Source organism: Rattus norvegicus, chromosome 5 (assembly GCF_036323735.1).
Source record: "Rattus norvegicus strain BN/NHsdMcwi chromosome 5, GRCr8, whole genome shotgun sequence".
In the NCBI taxonomy this organism is placed as follows: Eukaryota; Metazoa; Chordata; class Mammalia; order Rodentia; family Muridae; genus Rattus; species Rattus norvegicus.
This window is the reverse complement of record NC_086023.1, coordinates 67804287-67831082: the sequence shown is the minus strand read 5'-3', so window position 1 is coordinate 67831082 and position 26796 is coordinate 67804287. Positions and strand designations below refer to the sequence as shown.

Below are 26796 nucleotides of genomic sequence, written 5' to 3'. Positions count from 1 at the left end.
TAAACCGATATTTTTAAAACAAGTGAGAAAATCTGAATATAATCTGAATAAGTATATGGTACTGCAACATTGTATCAGGTCTGAAATGTTCATGAAAGATACAGGTACGTATATAATCATTAGAAATGCATGTTCAATTTCCCCACAGGCTTGTAAAATGTATATAATTTGATAGATAACTAATTGTTGTTGAAGCTGGGTGATGGGGCTCAAGAATTCATTATGGTTTTCTCTCGTTGTCATGAGTTTGGGGGAATGGAGGAGACAAGCTAAATTAGAGTGAGCAGAGGAGAGAGAACGGCTCTGTGGTTCTGCTTATCATGATGTCTCCTGCACATTTTATGAACTGCATTACCCTGGAGCCCTGAAATCCTGGAGATATAGACAAGGCTGATGGGTAACAACTCCGGTCCAGTCAACTTGTAACAATTCTTTTGAAGTCCCAAACACAACACAGGAAGGTGCAAGTAAATGCAAGGGTTCAGTGGAATGAGAGTTCCGACTCTTAAAGGGGAAGGTCACTCCTTAGGGCTCCATTACCAAGGAGCAATAAAATGAGATGAACATACAAGAAACAGCTGAGACAAAGCACTCTGGGAGCTGTAAAGCGCTTCCTTTACATATGCTGGCTTAACTCTAATCAAATAACAAGTAAATATTCTGAACCTTAAATTAAAAAATCTAAGGAACAAAAGAAGTTTTGTCACTTGTACAATCAAGTTAGGGAGTAGAAAAGCTAGAATCAAACCCAAACATGTAATTCCAAAGCCATGATTTTATCTTCTATTTGTTTATTCTCCCCTGCCCCCCTTTTTCCCCGTTGAATATTTCTTGTGTGTGTCCTTGCTTTTTAAATCCATTAATATTGAAGCTGCCTCAAATTATTGAGACTTTTTCCCCCCGTCATCCTTCTGGAAGTGTGTTTGGTCTGAGCTCAGGAAAGGGCACTGGCAGAAGCAGAAAGGACTTAGAAAATGGAAAATGTGACCATAGGCGTGGAAACGTATCAGAAAACTCTCATGAGGTTAAAGACCACAGAATAGACAAATGAGACTGGCGGGATGTAGCAAACTACAAAAATGACCATAGGGTTCAGAATGCCCGAGTCCTGCATCTACTTACCAGGGGCAGCCTCTTTCTCGCAATCGGTCTCCTTCCCTTTGGGGCTGCCCTGGTCTCAGTCCCCACAGAGATCCAGCCATACTTGACCCAGAGTCCCAGAGCCCTGTCTCTGCCTAACTGAGGCTCTCTAGTTGCTCTGTCCGTCCTTGAAACCTAGGACCAGTCCATAGTACCAGGAGAAAACGGGTTCGAGGCTCTTTGAGCAAACTGTTGGAAGACCGCAGATTGCAGCATAGAAGCAGATCTGACTAGAGGTTGCAACCTCGAAAGCCAGACAAACAGCCAAACAAGATTCCAATCCAGCTGTGAATTAGCCTCATCCTGAACATTGTAAACACGTCAGCTGAAAGAAGGGAACGTGAACACAAAAGAAAACTCAACTAACAAACTTACTCTCGATGCACAAATCCAAGCCCGGCAGTAAAACCCTGAGAAGTCATAACGTGTCACCTCCAAACACTAAAAGCCCTGCGGTAAAGGTTCCTAATAGGAAAAAATGCCACGCTGTTGTTTTTCATGGACCCGCCAACTATATAAATAATGACACGGAGTCTTTTAATATTTTAAAGCTTAGGCTTTTTAGCTAGGGTAGTCTCCCAGACAACTATCTAAACTTAACCCGACTAACTAGCCTATGACCTATGTCACATGGCTAGCTCTGTACCTCTCTGCTCCACTACAGTCTGTTGCGGATCTTCCATGTCCACGGGCTGAATCGCCCACCTCTCCGTTCTTCTCCCAGAGTTCCTATCTCTGTCCGGAAGTCCCACCTTCTGTTTCCTGCTCAGCTATTGGCCATCAGATCTCTACTAAAGCCAATCAGCAAGTAAGAAAGGATGGGTGCTTGAAGCTGGTGATAGACAACTGGAATAACAGCACCAAGATCTGCCAGAACTCAGCTCTCCGGCAATCAACAATTGAATATATAGAGACAACCTTCACACGGTGTACAAAAGGTTGGCCCAACATTTTTCTCCCAGAATCCACACTCCTTGGCAATAAAATTGTGTACCCCCACCACCCCACAAAAAATTGCAAATCCCAGTACTCAAGAAGTTGAGGTAGGCAGATCTTCCAGTGAGACCCTGTCTCAAGAAAAATTTATTTTAAATAACCAAATGAAACAAACATAAAAGAGGAAAAACAATTTAATCCTGAATCAGTGGCACACACCTATAATTCCTGCTCTCTGGGGGTTGAGGCAGAACTGAGAATTTGAGGGCCAGTTTGGACTACATAGAAAACCGTGTCAAAAACACGGGGCGGGGAGGAGGGGTCGGGTAAGGGGAGGAGATGAGGAATCTTTTCATTGCCTTGCATGAACACTTGGATATGGATCTTGACTTGGCTAACAAGACTTTGACAAACGTGTAACAAAAGCAAATCTGAAAATCACCTGGCCCCTAGGACCTGTCTCTTTGCTGCTCTATAGTCCTTAAGATGCTGAGGAAATAAACTGAGAGTGGCCTATTTAAAGATGAGAAACCACACAAAGGAAACTGTGGCTCTGGCTTGTGGCCCACCAATAACCGCACAGGAGAGAGGCCACTACTTGCCAAAGTTACATGTGAGCTGACCTGGACCAGAACTTCCCTGCCAACCCGGAGGACTGTGAGCCACAGAAAATAGTTTGTCTACGCCATTCCAACTTGGGTGGAGCGTGTTGCATGACAAAGACTCCCAAACTGATTATTACCTTGTTGTAGATTGCTGTTTGTATTTTCTGCTCCCTCAAGAGGGGTGCCCCGACTGAGGATGTACTCAGGTGATGTCAGGTGAAATCTTAATTGGTCAGATAAAGGCTAGAGCCTGTGCTTGGGCAGTGGAAGGAAAAGGTGGAGCTGAAAGTTTTGGAACAGGGAGAGAAGGAGAAAGAAGGGAAAAAGGGAAGAAGAGGAGGAGGACAGAGTGAGGATGAAGAAAAGGAGGAAGATGGAGCAGACCCTCGTGGCCTGGAGGAGCCACAAGTATCCAGGGATCTCATAGCTGGGCAGTAGAGTAGTGTAGGGTTCATTGGCCAAACCTAGGTGTGCAGCTCGCATTCATATTAACTGAGTTGTGTTCTTTGCGTGGGCATGTTGGGGTTGGAGATTTACTGATGTAAGTCTGGCTGGCATAAATATAAGCCTCTAGTGTTTTCCTTTCATGAGTCTAGACGGGGTGTTGTTGGCTTTCCAAGACTATCCATTGGGTATGGCCTGAGGAATGCAAGCTGCTAGCTCTAGGTGTTTTCAGGAAAATCTGGTTTGGTCAGCTTAGCAGCTGGCTGAAGGAATCAGTGACAGAAGGCAGCTTAGAGCTAGCCATGGGGGATGGGCGAAACCGATGTGGCTGACTCCTAAACTACACACTACATTACCTGATGTCCTTAAGCTAAATGTGTGTGTGTGTGTGTGTGTGTGTGTGTGTGTGTGTGTGTGTGTGTGTGTTGTTTCCAAGGACTGTATTCCATCCAAGGTCAGGTAAAACCTGAAAACTGCTTTCTTTTCTCTTTTTTCCATAACATTTTTGCTGATTTGTGAATTTCTCATTACTTACCCCATCACATCCACTGTCCAGTCATCCAAAGTCCACTCCACCCCCTCCCTGTGACCTCTCCTCATAAAGAAGAAAGAGGAAGAGAAAAAAACTCCCAGTGACCAGCCCCTTAAAGAAAACTGAGGCCTCCCCTGTCTGCACCCCGACTAGAAGCCATGGATTGTGGAGAGCCAACCTTCAGAAGCCTTGTCACAATTTTTAAGTTCTCTTCCATAGCACCTGTCTAAACTATTCCTTTTTGTGGGTGTGAAGTGGGGTGTAGGTAGGGGTGAAGGACCCTAGGGACTTTTGCCAGCCTTATACCCACCACCTCAGGTCAATTAGGCTAAGTACCAGCTTCCCACCTCAGGTCAAGTTTCATTCTCCTCCCACAGTTCTCGGGAGGAGCAGGAACATTCTTAAAAAACCACAGAATGTACTGACTGATAATCACCTGACCTTCTGATCCCAGATAGAGTTCAAATGCATGTCATATGCTTGCTGGCCAATAGACTCAAAGGTCAATATGGTTAGTCAATAAATTTAAACTGTAACCTTGCTGATGTAACCTGTACCCCTAAAAAAAGTATAAAAACTGCTTATTATAGTCATTCAGGGTCACCTTCTAGTCACTCGCCACAAGGGACTGATTGAGGGTCGACACCGATGCAACAGAAAAATAAACCTCTTGCGTTTGCATCGAACTCTGTTCTCATGTCTCACTTGGGGTGGTCTCCCAGTAGTTAAGACTTACTTCGAGCCTTACAGGGGTTGTCACAGAAGCCTCCCATGTCCCTCTTTCTCAAATGAGAGTCTGCAATCATCAATACCCCTGCAAAAGTAGCTCCCTTGTCTTTACAGTCAGCACAAACAAAGATCATGGACATCTACGTGGTTTCTGCCACAGCACGGGCCTCAGAATCCATAATAGCCCTCAGTGACAGCACAGGCCGCTCACATCATCATGGCCCCTGGAGGCAGCTCGGTCCACGGGCACAAGATGGCTTCAGGTGGCAGTACAGACCCCGCACAGCCACATAACCTTTTGTGGTAACACAGGTTACAGACATCGACACAGCCCTCAGCAACAGTGGGCCCAGGGACCCAGACATGGTCCTCGGAGGCAGCCCAGCCTACAGATACTACTTTTTCTTTGAAAATAATTCCATTTCTCTGGAATTTGAAAATAATTTCCATGTTCTCTTACTAGTATATAAAAAGTTAAGAGAAACCTTTCCCTTCAGTCTCAATCAGGATTCATCGTGATTAGAAATGACCTCAACTATGTGTCCACCACTTTGACCAAAAATCAGAAAGTAAACTATAGGTGATCCCTGGGGTCACCTGACAGCTGATCACAAAAACAATGTACTGTTTTTTTGATGGACAACATAGAGCTTTACAATACTTCGATATCATTTGATACTGTACTTAATGTAAAATCATGAATTCTCTTGATAGTTCATATCATTCCAAACTAAACTAGAAGACCCTGAGAGAAAGGCAACCCCAGTTCAGCAGAACCCACCACCGCTCACTTTAGGAAACACAGCAGGACTCACACAGCTTCAAGGCTCCCTGGACCTTCTGCCTACCATGGTCACTGGAAGAGTTACAGAAACTGGTCAGAGACCACCTCATCAGCAGCTACAAGAAAGCCGTCCCAACAACATCAAATGGCAGAATGGATGCAGTAAGTGAAATTTAGGAAGCCGCTCATTACCCAGAGAGCAGCGAGGCTCCGGGTGTGATGGCCAAGACCGACCATCCAACTGGATCTCTCTCCTCCTTCTCATGGCCACTAAGATGTTCTTGCTTCCTAAATACAGCAGAGGATGATCCTTCCACAAGTTAACTGAGCACTTAAACACACTTGAGTCCAACAAGGTTTCTCCAGTCAGCTTGCTCTCTGAGTTTAAATGATCACTTGGTCACCAGGGAATGGCACCATTAGAAAGGATTAGAAGGATTACGAGGGGTGGAGGATAGGCCCTTCCCACCGAGTGCCTCCTCTGCCCGACCCGGGGCACAGTCGCTCACCAGGGGCCAAGAGCTCACGGGACAACAGTGGGGCTATGGCAAGGAGGGATGGAGATGCATGTCACGTCCATGCGCACCACCCGATCGATGCCATGCATCCTGCCATTACATCCACCACCGCTGCAGCGCCCACCACCTGAATTGGATCACCATGTCTTCTAGGCCTCCACCGCACCATTAGACACCGCCACCTGCTTGTTGCTGTGGAACTCAGGTCTTCCACCTGAGTTACTGCTTCAGCGGGCGCTCATGCAGACAAGATCATAGGACAACTTTGTGGAGCTGGCTCTCTCCTGCCTGGGTTCTGCAGATCAACGCTTCCACCTGTTGCCAGACTTATGCAGACTTGTGTCTCCTGGCTTATGAGGCAAGAGCTTTTACCCATTGTGCTATCTCACTGTCTGTCTTCCGTTTTGGGAAAGAGAGTCTTGGAGGTTAGTCAAGGCTAGCCTCAAACTCGTGATCCTCTTGCCTTAGACTCCTAAGTGATAGATTGTAGGCATGAGCCGACACACTGGCTATAAAATAGTAGGTTCATAATAAATTCAACTACGATAGTCTGAAGGACAATTTAAGAAGATACAAGGGCTGGAGAGATGGGTCAGCGGTTAAGAGCACTGACTGCTCTTCCAAAGATCCTGAGTTCAATTCCCACCAACCACATGGTTGACTCACAGCCATCTGTAATGGGATCTGATGCCCTCCTCTAGTGTGTCTGAAGGCAGGTACTGTGTACTCATATAAATAAAAATAAATAAATCTTTAAAAAAAAAAAAGAAGATACAACCAATAATATGTCTCTTCATACTGCCCCATGCCCTCTTCCCTTCATTAAACAAAATTGTGCTATTCTAAAATTACTTTGAAATAAAATATGCATATCTAAAAGGCCAGCAAGTGTGTGTATACATTCACATACTAAATATATATAATAAAAATATTTTATGTAACTTTCCTACAAAAAAATTGTTATTAAGAGGAAGAGAGACAACCTACCTGGGTTATTTTAGGTGTTTGTTTGTTTGTTTTAAACCAATACTCTGGGAATTGGAATTCTCTCCCTGGCACAGACGTTCCCACAAGTATATAACCAACATGGACCTAAATAAGAGGAATCTAACAGGCCCTAGCTACACTCCTTGTGAGCTCTAAAACTGTTAACTTGTTTCTTGCTTTTCTGGTTTCATAAGTGTAAAAACTGTAGAAAGCTAAGAAATAGCCACTCTCTCTCTGCTCAAAAGGTTTGGCAGGAAGGGGGTTGGGGATTTAGCTCAGTGGTAGAGCGCTTGCCTAGGAAGCGCAAGGCCCTGGGTTCGGTCCCCAGCTCCGGGAAAAAAAAGAAAAAGAAAAAAAAAGGTTTGGCAGGAAGATGATCTGTGTGGGCTGTATTTGATCATATAAACCTTGAGAAGGGAGTTAACACAGCCCTGACTGAGCCAAGCCTGAGCTTCACGCCCTTAATTAGACTGCACCAGACATGCCAAGAATATTCTTGAATGAAAGGTAAATAGCTACTGGGCCTTTGGTTTCCATCTTGATAAATGAAGTAATTAGTCTAACAGCCCTGCTCTGGGAAAGCGTGCTAAGAAAGTACAAGGAGTTCGCATGTATCTGCTTTGTTCTTCCCGTAAAAGCTGACAGGAAGCCAGGCTGCCAAGCAGCTCCCCCCTTTAATCCCAGGAGAGGCGGAAGACGCATCTCTGAATTCGAGGTCAGAACGGTCTACACAGTGAGTTCCAGGACAGCCAGGGCTACACAGAAAAGCCCTGTCCCATAAAGGAAAGAAAGAAGGGAGGAAAGGAGAGAGGAAGGGAGGGAAGAAGGGAGGGAGGGAGGGAGGGAAAAAGAAGGGGAGGGGAAGGGAGGAGAGGGGAGGAGAGAGAGGAAACACTGAAATTATACAGCACACCAAGTACACAATTCCTGAAAATAACTCTGATTTCTATCTCTAAGAGCCCTCAGCAATCTGTAACACCCCACCAAGCATGTGTGCTCCTCAGGAAGAAGTCACCTCTTAACCCCAGCTGACCACTAACCAGATATAAGGCTTCTAAACAGTCTTTGTTTATTGGCCTGGACCAGAGAATCCCCAACTTTGTAACAGAAAGTAGTCCTGGCTTTGAAGACCCTGTGATCTCAGTCATGCCCCAGTTAAAATTTGTTTACAAAGACAGGCAGGCCCCGGATTTGGGCCTGGCCCCCTTACTGCACTGTCCCTCCAGAATTTACTCTGAGCAAAAAGCCTGAGGAGCGGCCATGATACAGCCTTTATTCTGGTTCCCCGGCAAACCATAACTGAGTTCTCATGTGCTCCCTAAAGCCCATCTCTAAATTATGCAATACCCGTCGGGTTCCCCAGGGAGTCTTTCCCTTTGTCCTACTTGTTAGTATTCCTAACTGTTCCTCAGTCAGGGAAGAAGTGGAGGATGAAGTTGCCATTTCCAGAGAAATTTGTGACATTGGATTCATGTACTTCAAAGGGATCCTCTAATGGCTCAAGGCATTTAAACCTAAACCCCCTAGGTTTTTTTTTCCTCTAAGGAGACCAAGTGACACTGTGGCCCAGCCTGCCATCTTGTGGCAAAACAGAGGATGGACAGGGGAATCACAGGGGACCGGGACCAGAGGAGCAAGGGTTGGGCTTTGTAACAGGTGTTAGACCCTGCAGCCTGCAGGGTCAAGAAATCGCAGTCCCTTGCCTCAGTTAGTTTATAATTCATAAAGGCAGGGGTGGGTATCAATCCAAAAGATTGTAGGAACATATATAAAGTTATGCCAATGAAAAGGTCAGAAGGAGCCGTATCATGCTCTGAAAGTGAGTAAAGGTGATTCAACCGTCAGAAGGTAGAAACTGCTTCTCTGAGGGAAAGATGGTTAAAATAAAGCCTGCCTGATGTGAGTGAGGAGTGCGGGAGGAAAGGAGAAGAAAGATAAGGGTGTGGTGCCTCATGCTGGGAACCTCTCAGCCCTTGGAAATCTGAGGCAGGAGGATTGCTGTGAGTTGAAACAATTCTGGCCTATACAGTGAAATTCAAGCCATCCTGGCTACAGAATGAGATCTCATAAACAAACAAGTGAATAAGAAAGAAAGGAAGGGAGGGCAGAGGGAGGGAGGGAAGGAGAAAAGAGGATTCCAGAGAGAATGGTGTCTGAAACTGCCAGGGAAGGAAGAAGGAAAGAGACTGTGAGGTGAAAGGAGAGGCCAGGAGACTAGAGGGGGTCAGATGTTAAAGCGAACACCAGGGCTTCTCTTCACACTGTGAGTATAGCAAACCTGTAAAATCGGTCCTAAGGAGGAAAGACAGAGTCATGATCGCATTTCAGAACAGGTCCCAGTGTGCATAGCTGGGATCTCAGGATCTACTCAAGAGTCCAATCCTCTGCAACAAGTTTATCTGGGAAGGTTTGGGATCCAGTGATCACTAACGGGCAGGATTGGCACAGTGAAGAATCCAGCCACAGCCATGAGGAAAAGCAGACAAAGAAAAAGAAAAACATAGGCAGTGTGATGGTTTGCATATGCTTGGCCCAGGGAGTGGCACCATTAGAAGGTGTGGCCTTGTTGGAGGAAGTGTGTCACTGTGGGGGTGGGCTTGGAGACCCTCCTCCTAGCTGCCTGAGGATGCTCAGTCTGTTCCTGGTTTCCTTCAGGTGAAGATGTAGAACTCAGCTCCTCCTGCACCAGGCCTGCCTGAATGCTGCGATGCTCCTGCCTTAATGATAATGGACTGAACTCTGAACCTGTAAGTCAGCCCCAATTAAATGTTGTCCTTTATAAAACTTACATTGGTCATGGTGTCTGTTCACAGCAATAAGACCCTAACTAAAACAGGCAGATACAAGGGACATCTGCCATTGAGGGGGAGCCTTCTGCCCCCAAGCCCAAATCCTGTGCTGAGAACCCTCAGTAAAACGTCCAGGGCACCAGGGAAAGCCACTTAAAAGGAGGTAACTCTCTGGAAGCATTCTGCTATAAAACTGCCTGCACATGGTGCCACAGGGCGCTGTCGGCCACAGTGCACAGCAGATGGCTTAGGAGCCCGGTGCTCAAGAATATACCCCAAGGAGAAGGGCATTGCTGGAGCTGGCACGGAGCCTTGCATCACAACTGGGAAGTCCTTTGTAGCTGCTGTCTCTCTAGCGCCCTCTACTGACAACATTTAGTATAGTAACAACGGTCCAGAAAACAAGCTATCCGGAAGGCACAGGGAAGCAAGCAATGGCAGGGTAGATTTGAAGATATGGGAAGCCAGAGACCACCTCTATTCTCATTCCTCAGAGTCCATCTCCTTACTCTGTTGAGACAGGATTTCCCTCTGGAACCTCCCCTCACAGCATCAACTGGTTGCACGGAGAGCCAGCCCCAGGCATTTTGCCTGTCTCTACCACCTCAGTACTGGGATTACACGTGTGAACAACCATGCCCCGCTTTTAGCTGAGTGCTGGGGATTAAACACGGGTCTTAGTGCTTTCACATCACGCACTGCATCAAATGAGCTACCTACAAGCCCCTTGATGAACCTTGAGGAATAAGTGTACAAATTGAGAGTCTGCTGGGGCATTTTCACACGTGTATACTATGTATTCACTCCCATTATCCTTCTTGTCTTCTTACTAATTCTTCCAGGTCCTCTTCTCACTTCCAACACAACACAGAGAGAGAGAGAGAGAGAGAGAGAGAGAGAGAGAGAGAGAGAGACAGAGAGAGAGAGACAGAGAGAGAGAGACAGAGAGAGACAGAGACAGAGACAGAGACACACACACACAGAGACACAGACACACAGACACACACAGAGACACACACACAGAGACACACACACAGAGACACACACAGACACACATACAGAGAGAGAGAGAGAGAGACAGAGAGAGACAGAGAGAGACAGAGAGAGAGAGACAGAGAGAGACAGAGACAGAGACACACACACACAGAGACACAGACACACAGACACACACAGAGACACACACACAGAGACACACACACAGAGACACACACAGACACACATACACACATACACACACAGAGAGAGACACACACACAGACACAAACACACACACAGAAACACACACATACATATACACATCCATACACACATACACACATATACACATACACACAGACACAAACACAGAGACACAAACATGCATACACACAGACACACACAGACAGAAACACACACACATACATACACACACAGAGAGACATACATACATGCACACACACACACAGAGACACACACACAGACACATAGACACACAGACCACAGACACACACACACAGACACACACACAGACACAGAGAGACACACATACACACATACACACAGAGAGACACACACACAGAGACACACACACAGAAACACACACACATACATATGCACATACATACATACACACATGCACACATATACACATACACATACACAGACACACAGACACACACACAGACACACACAGAGACACACATGCATACACACAGACACACACACAAACACACACACATACATACACACACAGAGAGACATACATACATACATGCACACACAACACACAGAGACACACACATGCATATACACAGACACACACACAAACACACACATACATACACACACAGAGAGACATACATACATACATGCACACACACACACATCATTTAATCTATATTGTTCACATGAAAGTGATCTTTGCCTTTCTTATTTTGCTCAGCATGACGACCTTCAGTTCCACCCACTTTCCTGAAACAACGTGACTTCGTTTTCCTTGACAACTGTAACATGCTCCATTGTTAGTCCACATTTTCCTTATCGATGTAGCTATTGGTTGAGGCCTTGATGATTCAATAGCTTAACCTTTGTCAACAGTGCCAACATAAACGTATTCGGTAATCTTGAATATATGCTGCTTTTGATTCCTACGGTGTTTGAATAAGAACAGCCCCCATAGGCTATGTGAATGCTTGGTCACCAGGGAGTAGAATGATTTGAAAGGACTAGAAAGACTAGGAGGTGTGGGTTTGTTGGATGAACTGTGTCCCTGGAGCTGAGTTTGGAGATTTCAAAAGCCCATGACAAGGCCAGAGTCTCTCTGTTTGGAGATCAGGACAGAGCTCTCAGCTATTTCTCCAGCACCAGGCCTGCCTACTACCGTGCTCCCTACCATGATGGTGGACTAAGGAAACTCTAAGGAAGCCCCCAGCTAAACGTTTCTCTTACGATAGTTACCTTGGTCATGGCGTCTCTTCACAGCCATAGAACAGTGACCAAGACAATCCCTTTGGGCACATGCACAGGAGTGACTTATCTGCATCACGTGAGAGTTCTCTTCTCTTGGAGAAACCCCCACACCTACCTCCAGAGTAGCATGTACTCTGCCATTGACAGTGTATGGGAACGTCGTCTTCTCCGCCCTCCGCATCCTCACCAGCATCTGTCATCATCTATTTCCTTAGTGACAGTCGTTCCTACTGGGAGGTGAGATGGAATTGCAGTGCAGTTTGGATTTGCATTCCCCAGATGGCTAAAGATGGCTAACACTTGTTTATTGGGAGATCACACATTTTTGACCAGCGCACCTTCACCTGTTGCAGGAGAGGTCTCTGGAGAAGGAGCAAGGACTACTGAGATGGACCAATCATGGGTATTGAAGTAGACCAGGAGAAGACAAAGGAAACAGTAAGAATCGACAAACACAAAAAAACAATAAAACGGTAAACAAAAATACCCATAAACTCCAAGTCCCACATGGACTGAGGGAGTTGGTATTCTGTCTAAGCTCCACGGCCACAGCTACCTGACCACAAACCAGGTATGCTCCGCCCCACAGTTGCCTGGCAACAGCCAGCTGTGCCTGACTATAAAGGGGACAGCTGGCCCCCTCCTCTCCCTCTTACTCTTCTCTTGCTCTTTCCTTCCCCCTTCCCTGTCCCATCTCTCCCCATCTCCCCCGTCCCTCCAAGTGCTCATGGCTGGTCTTTCCTCCCCTCTCCTACTCTTCTTCTCTCATTAAACCACTCCACGTGGAACCATGTTGGCTTGGTGTGTTCTGTCTGGACGCAGGCCGAGATTTAAACCCCAACCTTGGTATGCAGTGATTGACCTCCTCAAGCCTACATGGCCGGCTGCCCCTCAACCCCCTACCCCCAACTAATCGCGGGGTGGAGGATAGGCCCTTCCCACCGAGTGCCTCCTCTGCCCGACCTGGGGCAGTCGCTCGCTCGCCAGGGGCCCCAAGCTCGCGGAGCTATGCTGGGCTATGCTGGGGCTATGCTGGGGCTATGCTGGGGCTATGGCAAGGAGGAATGGAGATGCGTGTCACTTCAACACACACCACCCGATCGATGCAACGTGTTCTGCCATTACATCCACCACCGCTGCAGTGCCCACCACCCAAATTGGATCACCGATTCTTCTAGGCATCCACCACGCCATTAGACACCGTCACCTGCTGACTGCTGTGGGACTCAGGACTTCCACCTGAGTTACTGCTTCAGCTGGCGCTCATGCAGACTTCTGTGTGAACTGCTGCCCTCTGTGGTTCACCACATGGTGCCAGCTCTTGCCACTTAGACAGGCCCTCCCCAACTACACACAGTTCCACTTTTCCTGCTACCAAACTGCAGCTACACTTTCCACACAAACACCAGCAGATTGGTAGGTCTATTCCAGTTGGCAAGGAGGACCCTGATTTCTCAGATAAAGCCTGGCCAGCTTTTCTGAGATTACGGGAATTCCCTTAGCTAACGTACACGATAGGACCTCGATCATTGGGCGGAGTTTCCCTCGAAAGCAGTTCCTTGTTCCCCTCTTGCTCCGGGCTCTCGCAGCGGATCATGAAATCCCAGGCCTGGGTGGGAACGCGTTCTGACTCAGGCATCTGGCCTGGCAGAGTCTGTTATCGAGATTAATCTGGATGACGGGATGGATGACTTAATGACTTCCCCCAATGAGCTATTTGTTGTCTTCGAACATGTCTCCAAATTATGCTTTCTGGAGAATTTCAAAACTCTAAAACTAATGCCTCACCTGAGAACATCAAACTGATACACCCTCGCAATGATGTATTCATCAGGTAATGGTTCAAAATGGCCGCATAACGGCACACTAAATTCCTTAATTTTATGGGATCTTTACACTTACTGCCAGCAGTCTGGTAAATGGAAGGAAGTTCTTCATCCCCAAACATTCATGTACCTTTGCTCGAACCCCTCTCTGTGTTTCGCTTCCCGTGGCATCCCGCTGAGGTAACCTGTGTCCCAGGTACTGGCTGGTCAGTCCAGCAGGCCTCCCCACCACACACACTGTCTTTTCCATCATGGGCGCCAGTGCCTCAGCTGCGCACACCTGCGCAGGTGCTCCCGCCTCTCCCTTGCTCTGCAGATTTTTCATTCCTACCCTGTCTTGACATATGATCCTTACTAATAATTTACTTTCTGAGGAACGCCGGCAAGTTTGGGAGCAGATGAGAATACATGCAGATGATACCCTATTGGATCTGAGGCAGTACCTGACCAAGACCCCGGATGTAATTATAATTCCACAGGTAGCATTTTAGCCAGAGATGGATTCATAACCTGTTTCCTGGATGGTCTTTACAGAACAGTCTTAAAACCAGTGAATTTTGAAAATCTAGAAAAGGTCATTCCAGGAAAACCCATTCCAATTTTTAGAACGCCTTACAAAAGCTTTATTACAATACACTAATCTAGACCCTGAAAACCCAGAAGGTAAGCAACTTCTGATGACCTATTTCTTTTCCCAGAGCTACCCTGACCTAGAAGATAACTTAAAAAAGCTAGAGAGAGGGGCTGGAGAGATGGCTCAGTGGTTAAGAGCACCAACTGCTCTTCTGGAGATCCTGAGTTCAAATCCCAGCAACCACATGGTGGCTCACAACCATCTGTAATGAGATCTGATGCCCTCTTCTGATGTGTCTGAAGACAGCTACAGTGTACTCATATATAATAAATAAATCTTTAAAAAAAGAAAAAAAGCTAGAGAGGGGGCCCGTAACTCCAAAGGCAGAAGTTTTGATGCTGGCTTTTAAAGTGCACCATGGAAGTGATGAGAAGGCTCGCAGACTAAAATACCATATGCTGGCAAAGGCTCTCCAACCAGCCCCAACTATTGCCTCAGACTCCTGGCCTTTTAAGGCTAAGGGACCACAGGCTTCTGCTACAAATGTGGTCAACAAGGTCATTGGGTGACGGCTTGCCCTAACTTCCACAAGCCAAGGGACCATGTCCTGGGTGCTATCAAGAGGGCTATCGATTGCCCTCATGTTGCGCAGAACAGAGGGACATCACGTCCAGATAACTCTTCAGTAGACCTCCTAGGCTTGGCTATGGGCAACTGAAGGGGCCTGAGTTCCCTGGACCTGATCACTGCCATCACCAGCAGGGAGCCCTGGGTAACTATCATGGTATGTGTGCAGCCCATCTCCTTCCTCTTGGACACTGGGGCCACTTACTCAGTCCTAACAGAGTTTTGGGGACCCACTTCTCTCTTGCATCTCCCTGTTGTTGGGGTAGGAGGACAACCTTACCTTCCTTACCAAACCCCACCGTTTAGCTACATTTTTTTTTTCGGAGCTGGGGACTGAACCCAGGGCCTTGCGCTTCCTAGGCAAGCGCTCTACCACTGAGCTAAATCCCCAACCCCGTTTAGCTACATTTTTAGGGGTATACTTTTTACCCATTCCTTTTTGGTGCCAACATGCCCTGTCCCCTCATTGGGAAGGGATCTTCTAGCCAAGTTGGGAACCTCCATTTTACTCCACCCATTGGCCCAAACTCAAGCTCGCCTGCAGCCCTTCTGCTCCATCTAACCAGCCAACCTACTAACACAGACATGTTGCTTCCTTTACCAGCTTCTCAGGTCTGGGAGGTCTAGAACCCCTCTGTTGCTTAACAGTCTTTCCAAATAGGATCTGGAAACTGCTTTCTCTGTCTGTCTTCTTGTCGTAGCAAACTGTTTTAAGACATCCAGGGGGTTGGGGATTTAGCTCAGTGGTAGAGCGCTTGCCTATCAAGTGCAAGGCCCTGGGTTCAGTCCTCAGCTCCGGAAAAAAAAAAAAAAAAGATATCCAGGACACATTCTGGAGGACAAATTCTTCCTTCTGCTCCACAAAAAGCTTATCTTAAAGAATGTTCATTTTGTTAATTCATGTTATTATTATCTCTTTTGTAAACTTACAAGCTACAGGAAACCCACTCAGACCTACCTCTCATGGACCAAATAGACTCCACCCAGATGAGTGCATCTGCCTGATCCCACTTACTATCTTTCCCAAAGGGTGGGATTCCTCTGGGTTTCAAATGTACATCTAAGAAAACAAACATTTTCTTTTCTCCCAAATACACTTAATCTTATTCTCTGCCTATAATATATATGTGTGTGTTTCAGTATCTTGTCAAGTCCAGGTGCTTACTACACCCAGGACAGCCCCAGAGAAGCGACCTCCACATGTTCCAATCTCCTCTCACAGACACAGACGCTTCTATTGGACCTGTTCCTTCTGACTTATCCTCAGATGGTTCCACAGACCCGGACAACAAGGAAACAGCCAACTCTTAAGTCGGGACAAACGTCCCATACCCATTTTTCTAGGTTCCCTAGAGACACATCGCCCTCAAAGAAAGCAGGAAGTAGCCAAAGATGACGATGACCCTATTTCTGCTCCACCATCACCTTTCTATTTTTTCTTTTTTTAATTAAACCAAAAAGGGGGAAATGTTGGTACTCTAAGCTTCACCCCCACAGCTACCTGGCAACAGCCAGGTATGCTCTGCCCCACAGTTGCCTGGCAACAGCCAGCTATGCCTGACTATAAATGGGGGCTGCCTGCTCCCTCCTCTCCCTCTTACTCCTCTCTTGCTCTTACTCTTCTCTTCCCTGCTCTTCCCCTTCGTCCCTTCTCTCTCCATCCCCCTCCCCCTCCCCCCACATGCCCATGGCCTCCTTTACTCCTCCCTTCTCCTACTCTTCTTCTCTCATTAAAGCTATCCATGTGGAACCATGTTGGCTTGGTGTGCTTTGTCCGGGCGTGGGCCAAGATTTCAAGCCCAACACAGAGGACACCAAATAGCAAGGTTCATGTGCTCCTGTTCCTGGGCTCACTGGACTTACAAAGCCTCCTTGGAAGGCCTGGGTGAAGCATCAAGCTGGGTCAGACAAGTGACTGACAGCAACAGCTGTGCAGAGCCAGCTCCTGGTATAGGAAAGGCACCAGAACAGAGCTGCTCTGAGAAGTTAGCAGGCTTAGTAAAGACATCAGGGACACGAAAGCTGCAGCCAGTCCACACAAACACTGCCATGGCCAGTTTTCAAGGAGGGGGTGGGAGTGGGGGTGCTTACACCTCAAAACTTACTAAAGTGAAAAGAGCGTGTGACATTTTAATGTGCTTTTAAGTTTCTGGCATTCTTAAAATCCAGCCTGGCGTCCTGCAGTTTCGTGGCCGCCATAATTCAGCAGCTGTTCCTAGATCATTTGGGAGCAGGGTTCAGTGAGGAGTGAAGTGACACAGTACATCCCCAGAAGGACCAGCCTGTCTGCTACCTACGAAATGGTGACATTGGCAGTGGTAGAACTTGAGCATCTCAGGGTTGAAGTAACTGTCAGCAACTAGAACTCAGCACTTAGATACAAAACAGGACGTTCTGGTGCTCTCTTGGAGCAGCATAACTGTAGAAGGGAGGGTAGAATAGGGCAGTGGGTGACTGCTGATGCTGCTCTCTCTCTCTCTCTCTCTCTCTCTGTGTGTGTGTGTCTGTGTGTGTGTGTGTGTGTGTGTGTGTGTGTGTGTGTGTATTACATATGCCCATGTGTATGCCATGTGTATGTGTGCGAGTATTGCATATGCATGTGTGTGTATGTGTGTACACTGTACATACAGAGAGAGCTCAAAGGACACCAAGCATCCTGTTCTCTCGTTGTTTTATGTCCTCGAGACAGGATCTGTCACGAAACCTAATCAGCAAGCACACAGCCACCCTCCTATCTGAACCCTCCACCATGTTGGGATTACAAACACACATGGCCACCCACAGCATCTCACGTGGGTGCAGGAAATATGAACTTGGGTCCTCATGCTTTACAACGGGAAACACTCTTACCCACTGAGCCATCCCCTCATCCCTGACTCCTGCTCTTTAAAGAAACCCTCTGCTTAGGTTTATTTAGGGTATTTTTCTGTACAGTTAAGAAACTTGGTCACAGTGCCTGGTGGGGGTTGCACACCTTTCATCCCAGCACTTGAGAGGTTAGAGGCAGGAGGATCTCTGAATTCAAGGCCAGCCTGGTCTACAGAGTGAGTTCCAGGACAGCCAAGGCTACACAGAGAGACCCCTATCTCAAATGAGAGAGAGAGAGAGAGAGAGAGAGAGAGAGAGAGAGAGAGAGAGAAAGGAAGGAGAGAAGAAAGGAAGAAAATTATTGACAAAACCATTCCATTATTAGGGGGAGGACGGGTGACTAAAAGAAAGAAAATATCCAGAAGCCTCTGAAAGACTCTCAAGTATGTAAACAGTGTGAGTAACCACTCCAATGTATGGCTATGGAAAGGTTTTTGTTGTAGATATAAGAGAGACAACAGCAGGAGCATCTGGATGGATCTAGAACATAGTAGACTAGCATAGCCAGCAGACTGGACCTGGTCATGAGAGAAGCACTAACAGAGTCGGAGAGAGAGAGGGAGTAGGGAGGGGGAAGGTGAAGACAAGAAAGGACCAAGAAAGCACATAGCCAAAACAGTGGGTTATACAGGAACCCCATGAGCTGGAGAGGTTTAGAATGGGAGGTGGCGACAGCAGAGAGGAGCTAAGATGCCGGCATGGACACTGAAGTGTGTAACAGGTAGTCGCGACACTGAAGAGCTGGAGGCTGCATGTGCTTTGGTATGCAAATAGGTACCATGGGTAGCCCATTGCTTTGTTTCTTCTGCCAGGGATAAGAAAGATGGCTCACTCCTTTTGATAGAGGAGAAAAAGCTTCACAGGTTCCTGGGAATGCTGGCTCTTGTCTAACTGCCAGAATTGGGGGAAATGGAGTTTCCTTTGTACCTGACCTGGAGAGAGACAGTAGAGTGGATGAGGTCAGAGAAGAGAGTGCAAAAGAGCAGATGGTGGAGAGTGAGGAAGCAAGAGTCAGAGGAAGGAGGACCCAGTGACAAAAACCAACACTTGCCGAGAAGAGATAAGCCTAGTGAGCTGAGAAGGACCAGGGGGCTAGCCTTGGGGCTTTTGAATTCTATGACAAGTACTGTGAGCAGGAACTGGGGCCCAAGGCCAGCATGGGCTTCAGGTGCAACCATAGGTGTATGTCAAGTTCACTTCTGGTAGAGCTTAAGGAAAGGACTGCTCCTGGGGAAGAAAAACCAGTTTCACAAGTTCCCGAGGCAAGCTGGGTAGACACCAGCAATCCTTCTGTAGTCCATCCTGACCTCATTTATAGACATAAGGACTGTCTATGATATAACATTTTCTAATGACTCCGTTGAGGTCAGGAGAAGCTTCCCGGTAAAGAGGAGGGAGTTGTTACAGGATGATAATGCTGAGCTGAAATGTTAATAACCCAAATAATGACCTAAAAGTAGATGGAGGCTACTATACTATCTAGTACCAAAGAAGTTATTATTTAGGCTATACCTAAAATCGTCGGTGGAGCAAGAAATCTTCCCCCTGCCCGCACCACCTTGAATTCAGATCTCTAACTATGACAGCCACAGAAAGCGCACTAAGCGCCAACCGCTGAGAATTGAGCTCTGCTTGTTTGATGCAACTTGGTTAAAACAGCACTAATTATAAACCAGCCCTGGTTTCTGAGATAAAATTGGACTTACTCTCACCTCAGGAGGCCGCAGCAGCCTTCCTGCTTTTGGGAATGTGAAAAAATGGGTAGAAATGAGTAGTAACACAGACCAGCCTGTGGGTTTGCAGATTAAGACTTTATTGTAGATTAGATGTGTGTGTGTCGGAATGGGGTTGGAGTACAGACAGACAGACAGACAGAGAGACGGACGGACGGACGGACGGACAGAAACAGAGAACAGCCAGAGGCATCTGGAAAAGTCCAGAGCCGAGAAAGTAGTAGACTGAGCATGGCTCCCGGCTGACTCAGGGAGGTGGGGAGCTGGGAGGAAACAGAGCAAAAGACAAAGAGGGTGAAGGAGAAAGACTAGCTGCCCGAGTTTAGGGTAGGGGCGGAAGTGGGAAGAGCTGAGATGCCAGTACCGACTTGAATGTGTAACAGGTCCTTACGGTACTGAGAGAGCCTGGAGGCCAGTATGTACTTTGGTATGCTAATAGGCACAGGTAGCCATTTGTCTATCCGCTAGTGACAAGGAAATGGTTCCTTTTGGTAGATGTTGGGAACTGGTTCTAATGTTTTGTCTTAATTCTGCTCTTAAAAGGCGTGCTTCTAGAGGCTGAGGGTCTCTGCCCACAGCTGGCTTTGATTGGTAATAAAGAACTGCCTGTACAGCCAATGGCTGGGCAGGGAGATGGAGGCGGGACTTTAGATTTTGCAAGCTAGGGACCAAGGGGAAGGAGGAAAGAGAGAACCGCCTTGATGTGTGGGGTGGGGGGAGGCGGACAGTTCAAGGAATCAGAATTAAAGGCTGCCAACGTGTAAGAATCTGGAGAAGTGGCCTCACGGGCCACTCCCCTGCTTGTGTCTGGGGAACCAAAGATTAAAAAAAAGTTTTTAAAAATGTTAATTCAGGAATACCAGAAGTAAGTGGTGCAAGCCTTGGGGAGGTTTAGAAGTGTCCAACCACTGAGCTAGTTAGGCTTATTAAAAATTCAGGTGTGTGTGTGTGTGTGTGTGTGTGTGTGTGTGTGTGTGTGTGTGTGTGTGTGTGTGTGCTTCTGGTGTTCTGGTGGGTAGCTTCAGGCTCAATCACCAACTAGGAGGGAGCTCAAAGTGGATTAACACTGCTAAAGGTAGAGGTGAAACAGGCTGGATTCACAAGTTCCTGAGGTATGCTGGCTTTTGTCTAACTGCCAGAATTTGGAGTTTCCTTTGGACTGACAGTTACGGACACATAATGATGTATCTTTGAATCTCCACCTCCATGAACCAGTTTATTCACTTGGTCTTGTTGATATCATCGAAATTCTCTTTAGATTTGCTATTTATGAGTAGTGACCAGGCTAAGTCAAAATTCTGTGTCTTCCTTCCCACCATGTTGAGTGTAGGCACCAGTGCTGATGAGTGAGGTTTTCCTGGGCCAATTGGGTCGGGGAGAGCATGCTGGAGTGGCAAGCGTTTGGAAAAGAACTTTTCTTAAAGTAGCTGTCTTCCAGGAAGTGAGGAGACTTCAGCAGAGGCATCGTGGCAGGGACAGAGCAATGGGCCAAGCACAGCTCAGTTCTCAAGGTGCTTATAATGGTCTAGCCGGCACCAGCCATGTTTATACAACGATGAATGCTCCTGAGTTGTGGAATGGGAGACTTTCCTGGTCAGGGAGTTGGGAGGGAGGCCAGGGAAATGTCCCTGAATAAATAGTTTGAACTGAAATCCAAAAGATAAACAGGATTTAAGAAGTGTGTGGACACACTACTAGGTAGAACACAAAGGTCCTGGGCGTGGTGGGGTGAAGCCGTGGATCAGTTAGACCAGCAGGCCTGGAATGCAGGAACAGAGAGAGAGTAATAAGAGACCAAAGTGGGGGATTTAGCTCAGTGGTAGAGCGCTTGCCTAGGAAGCGCAAGGCCCTGGGTTAGGCCCCCAGCTCCGAAAAAAAAAAAAAAGAACCAAAAAAAAAAGAGACCAAAGTGGGGCTGGAGAGATGGCTCAGTGGTTAAGACCACTTGACTACTCTTCCAAAAGTCTTGAGTTCAATCCCCAGCAACCACATGGTGGCTCACAACCATCTGGGAAGGGATCCAATGACCTCTTCTGGTGTGTCTGAAGACAATTACAGTATACTCACATACATAAATAAATCAGTTGGAAATGCAAGCAGAGGCCAGATTATGGGGAGCTAAAGCCATTGAATGGTTATAGTACTTATGGACCATGGCAATATATTGTAGCTAAGTAGACTTTACAATTACGTCCCATCAAAACAGAGCAGATGGACAGTATATTAATAAATATATAAAATTCCTTAAATTCTGCTAATGACAACAAAGTCTGACCACAGACATTACAACAGGTGGCTCCTCTAGAGGCTAGTATCCAGCTAAACACTAGTATCCAGCTGTTCCTGCAAAATAAGCACTAAGTATGTCAAGCAATTTGCAGAAAGTACCAATTGTAATAATATATGCTTACAAAGTGGATTTTAGAAATGAAATATAAAAGGGTAAGTTGTCCAAGTTCTCAGAGTTAGTAAACGGCTGAAATGTGGAACTGAGCCTCCAACTGCAAAGCAGAAGTTTAAAAAGACAAAACAAACAAACAAGCAAATGAACAAAAACAAAACAAAAAAACCCAAACAACATCAACAACAGAACCTGAATACTGGTCAAAGAATGAATGAAATGCGCTATAAGCTCCTGAGAGTTTCAATCGCGCAGTCTGATTTAGGGCTGGCGTGCAACACATACACAACTATCATAGTATCCACTAGGTGTCAGACTTGAGTTGCAATGGTGTTTCCCGGGACAGAGAGGAAGCTTGGGCTCTCTAATTGAAAACATTTGAAGTCTGGGTGGTTTCCTTGAAAAAACAAAAACTAAGCCAAGTATGGCAGTTACCTTTCTGAATAAAACAGTGATTTGTTTTTTTAACAAGTAAAAAGGCAATAAACTAACAAAACTGTGCCACTGCTCTGTTTAATGTGCTCCAATCTGTGCCCTCGTTCAGGAAGAAACTCAAGTCCTTAAGAAAGCCTAGGGCACTCAGCTCTAAGCCTTGCCCCCTTGCACCCCAGCCCTTAATCTAACTCTGAGAACTTGGTCAGGCTATAATCTTTATATTTCGTTTCTAGAATCCATTTTGTAAGAGTATTTTATTAGATCAGGTAATTTATGCAAATTCCTTGATATAACCAGTACTTATTCCACCGGATCAGCTGAACATCAGTGTTTAGGGGAGACCTCCTGTCTCTGGAGCAGAATTGAAACTCTTTAGAAATCCCTAGTGGTTGAAGCAGACCTAAGACATTGTAGCCATTGTATCTGAAAAACCTTCCCCACAGCATAAAGCAGCTGCAGCCTGCTCTTTCTTTCTGCCCTTAGCTGCCCTCTATTCCCTTATCCTGACTTAGGTCATCTGGGGCCAGGGATAACTCGCTGCACCAGCCTCATGACCTGAGTTTGATCTCTGCCACTTACATACAAATCTGGGTGTGTGGTATGCACCGGGATGCCAGCACTCCTGTGTGTGTGCTATGTACCGGGATGCCAGCACTCCTGTGGGAGTGTGGGAGACGGAGACTGGAGAATTTCCAATAGCCGTGGGCTAACTAGTCTAGAGTGTACAATTGCAGCAGCCACAAAACCAGAGACCTGCCTCAGCAAGGTAGAAGGAGAGAACCAATCCTTTGACATTGCTGTCTGATCTCCATATGGATGTCCTGACACACACACACACCACACACACACACAAAACACACACACCACACACACACCACACACACACACACAACACACACAAAACACACACACAACACACACAAAACATACACACAACACACACAAAACACACAACACACACAAAACACACACACAACACACACACAACACACACAAAACACACACACAACACACACACAACACATACAACACACACAACACACACAACACACACAAAACACACACACAACACACACACACAACACACACAAAACACACACACAACACACAACACACACAACACACACAACACACACAAAACACACACAACACACACACACACCACACACACACCACACACAAAACACACACACCACACACACAAAACACATACAACACAACACACACAAACACACAACACACACACACAACACACACACAACACAACACACACACGACACACACAACACAACACACACACAACACACAACACACACAACACACACATCACACCACACACACAACACAACACACACAACACAACACACACACAACACACACATCACACCACACACACAACACAACACACACACAACACACACATCACACCACACACACACAACACACACATTGCACACAAACCACACAACACACCACACAACACACATACAACACACACAAAACACACACACAACACACACATTGCACACAAACCACACAACACACCACACAACACACATACAACACACACAACACACAAACACACCACACACACAACACACACAAAACACACACACACAACACACCACACAACACACATACAACACACACAACACACACAAAACACACACACAACACACACAAAACACACACACAACACAACACACACAACACACACACACAACACACACACACCACACACACCACATACATTGCACACAAACCACACAACACAACACAACACACAACACACATACAACACACACAACACACAAACACACACACACACCACACACCACACACACACAACACACACACAACACACACCACACACCACACACACACACACACACACACACACACACACACACACACACCCCACAGCTCACTCATACGCACACATGAAAATAAATGGGAGTGGAGAGATGACCCAGCTTGCTGCTCCTGCAGAGGACCTGAGCTCAGTCTTTAGCACCCATGTGGTGACTCATAACTACCTACACGTCCAGTTCCAGGGAACCTAACACCTTCTGGCATGCTTGGGTGCCAGGAATGCAGTTGTACACATGTATACATGCAGAGAAATATTTTAAAGGCAATATTAATATTGAAATTAAATTATAAGTGTTAATATTGTTTTCATGTTATTAATATTAATAGTGTTATTAATATTAAAAAGATACTTTCAAAGTAAAACAAAACAAAATCAACATTATAATTTCTAATTTACACTAACAGACCTTAACCCAGTATATATATGCAACAATAATGACTGAAAAAAAGAGGCCATGACTCTGATAGAGCTAGGAGGGGTATGTGAGGAGGTTTTGAGGCAGGGAAGGGGGAAATGATGGCGACCTTTATATTACAATCTCAAATCTGCTTGGACTTCTGTTTCCTCTCAAGGTAGGGGACACTGAGGAACTGAAAACTGACTGGGGTCCAAAGAAGCCCATGAGTCACTCGTGTCTCCTGAGGGAAACCAACCCATAATGCATTCAACTGATTATTTTCTCTGACTTGCTGGAAATTGTTTAAAAAAGATTATTATATTAAAAAATTCAGTGGGCTCCTACGGGATGCAGAAATAGGGAGAATGAAGAAGGAAACCATGGATTTTAGTCACGTGGCTAACCAAACATACAGCAAAGGAGTAAAAAAAAAACCAACCAGAAAACACAACTGGTCAAAGCCAGGAGCACTTCAAATGCAAAGCCACTGTAGAGAAGGCCTACCGTCTTCATTGTCACTGAATAAAAAGTAAATAGGTTTCAGGTTCAGGAGAGGCAGGGAGAGGGGGAGGCAAAAGCTCCTGAGGTGTCTCTCAGGGGTTCCTTCCAAGGAGGTTTTAAGTTGAGCAATTCTGGTTTTGGACACAGGGAAGGTATTCATACAGAAGCCACCCATTTCAATGGGTTTTATTTTATCCTAAACTGGTGCCTCTTCAGCCAGGTGCCAATGGTAAGCTTACGCAAAGTCTAATAAGGTCTAAGCGATGATGCTGGTCAGCCCACGAGATCGTTAGGAACTTGGATGGTTTACGACACAACATGGCGGGCAAACCAGCCAGGGATGATACCTTTCACAGACCCAGTAAACCCTGCCCACTGTGCCCCTTGTCACACATCGGGTTCCTCTTGAAGTAAGTTAAGTTTGGGAGAGGGAGCTTAAGAAGCCATGCCTGAGAGACCCCTTGCCCATCCTAATTAATGGTGTCAGAGTCACCAGGGAGATTTGCCTGGAAGTAGAGCTCAATTTGGGATTTTTGTCAGCTATGAAAACCCCTTCTTCCAAACTGTCAAGATTGTCGGATGAATATCCACCACTTCACCTATGTCAGAAGCGCATGAGGCTGGGTGTTTAGGTCAGTTGGTAAGTGCTTGCCTAACATGCAAGGCCCTAGATGGAAACAGGAGGTCAAATATTCAAGGTCATTCTTGGCTACATACAGGAGTTTGAGGTAAGTCTGGGATATGAGATACTACCCCACTCCCACCCACACCCAAAATGTGTGCATCTCAGCCTCTCCTCTAAGCTGTGATCTATCTATAATTTGCCAGCTCCCCTCCACCAGCCCTCCCTTAAGAGCATTTCAGTTCAGTATGTCCAAAACACGCCTCAGTAAGGGATAACGGTCAAGTTCATTGGGTCGATAAAACGGATGGATGTATTTACTCTCGAGTGTTTTGCCTACATACATGCTTGTGTGACTGTGCATACTTGGTACCTGCAGAGTTGGGAAGACAGTACTGGATCTGGAGTTTAGGTTTGCTGTGAGCCACCTTGTGGATGTGAACCAAGAGCAACCAAGCCATCTCTCCAGTCCAGGGATGACATTTTAAACTCTGCACATTAGGACTCAAAGTAGGGAGTGCCTTCAAACTAAACCCTGCTCTCATATGTAGTGGATTCTGTGTCCCCATTCCAAACACCTACCTCTTGACCCCTTGCCACCTCCTGCTGGGGCTGAGGCTCACCTCAGAGGGCAAGCTTTCATTTCAGCTACTCTCAGTGGCGGTGAGTGACAAGCCTGTAAGGCCTCAGCACCAACCGATGGAACAAGATGCCCTGTTCCAAATCTTGCTTCCTCCTGAAGCGACACCAGAGCGTGCAGTTCCCCAAGGAGACACAAAGGCCTAGCTCCTGTCACGGCTGCACGCTACCTTTACCATCGAATTTGTCAGATGCCTTACATTTGGGAGAATTCCTGTATACACGCAAAGCTCTGGTAAAGACGGCACTTTGGTCTGCAATTTGCTACTAAGTCCTGCATGGTGTTTCCACCAGCTAGGACTTGAAAGGGGAAGAATACGCCATACAAATGCATTTTAAATCCCTAGCACATTCTGATGTTTTATGCTATGATTCTGATCCAAGGTGA

General features: G+C 46.4%; 1 protein-coding gene across 17 annotated transcripts in view; it reads right to left on the bottom strand.

The window, feature by feature from the left end:
- Cavin4 (caveolae associated protein 4) overlaps positions 1-26796 on the bottom strand; it is a 100924-nt gene that overhangs the window by 62012 nt on the left and 12116 nt on the right. For 13 of the 17 annotated variants that reach the window (XR_010066392.1, XR_010066393.1, XR_010066394.1 and 10 more), the window contains exon 2: positions 1123-12142. The exons of 2 other annotated variants lie outside the window; for them this stretch is intronic. Coding sequence is in view for 2 of the 15 variants with exons in the window: in XM_063287620.1 (XP_063143690.1) it covers positions 10257-11309 (1053 nt within the window). In the remaining 13 variants the exon portion in view is untranslated. Of the gene's footprint in view, positions 1-3; positions 12143-26796 lie in introns of those variants that run through there. 2 more of the 17 variants (XM_063287620.1, XM_063287623.1) reach the window with 2 other exon arrangements.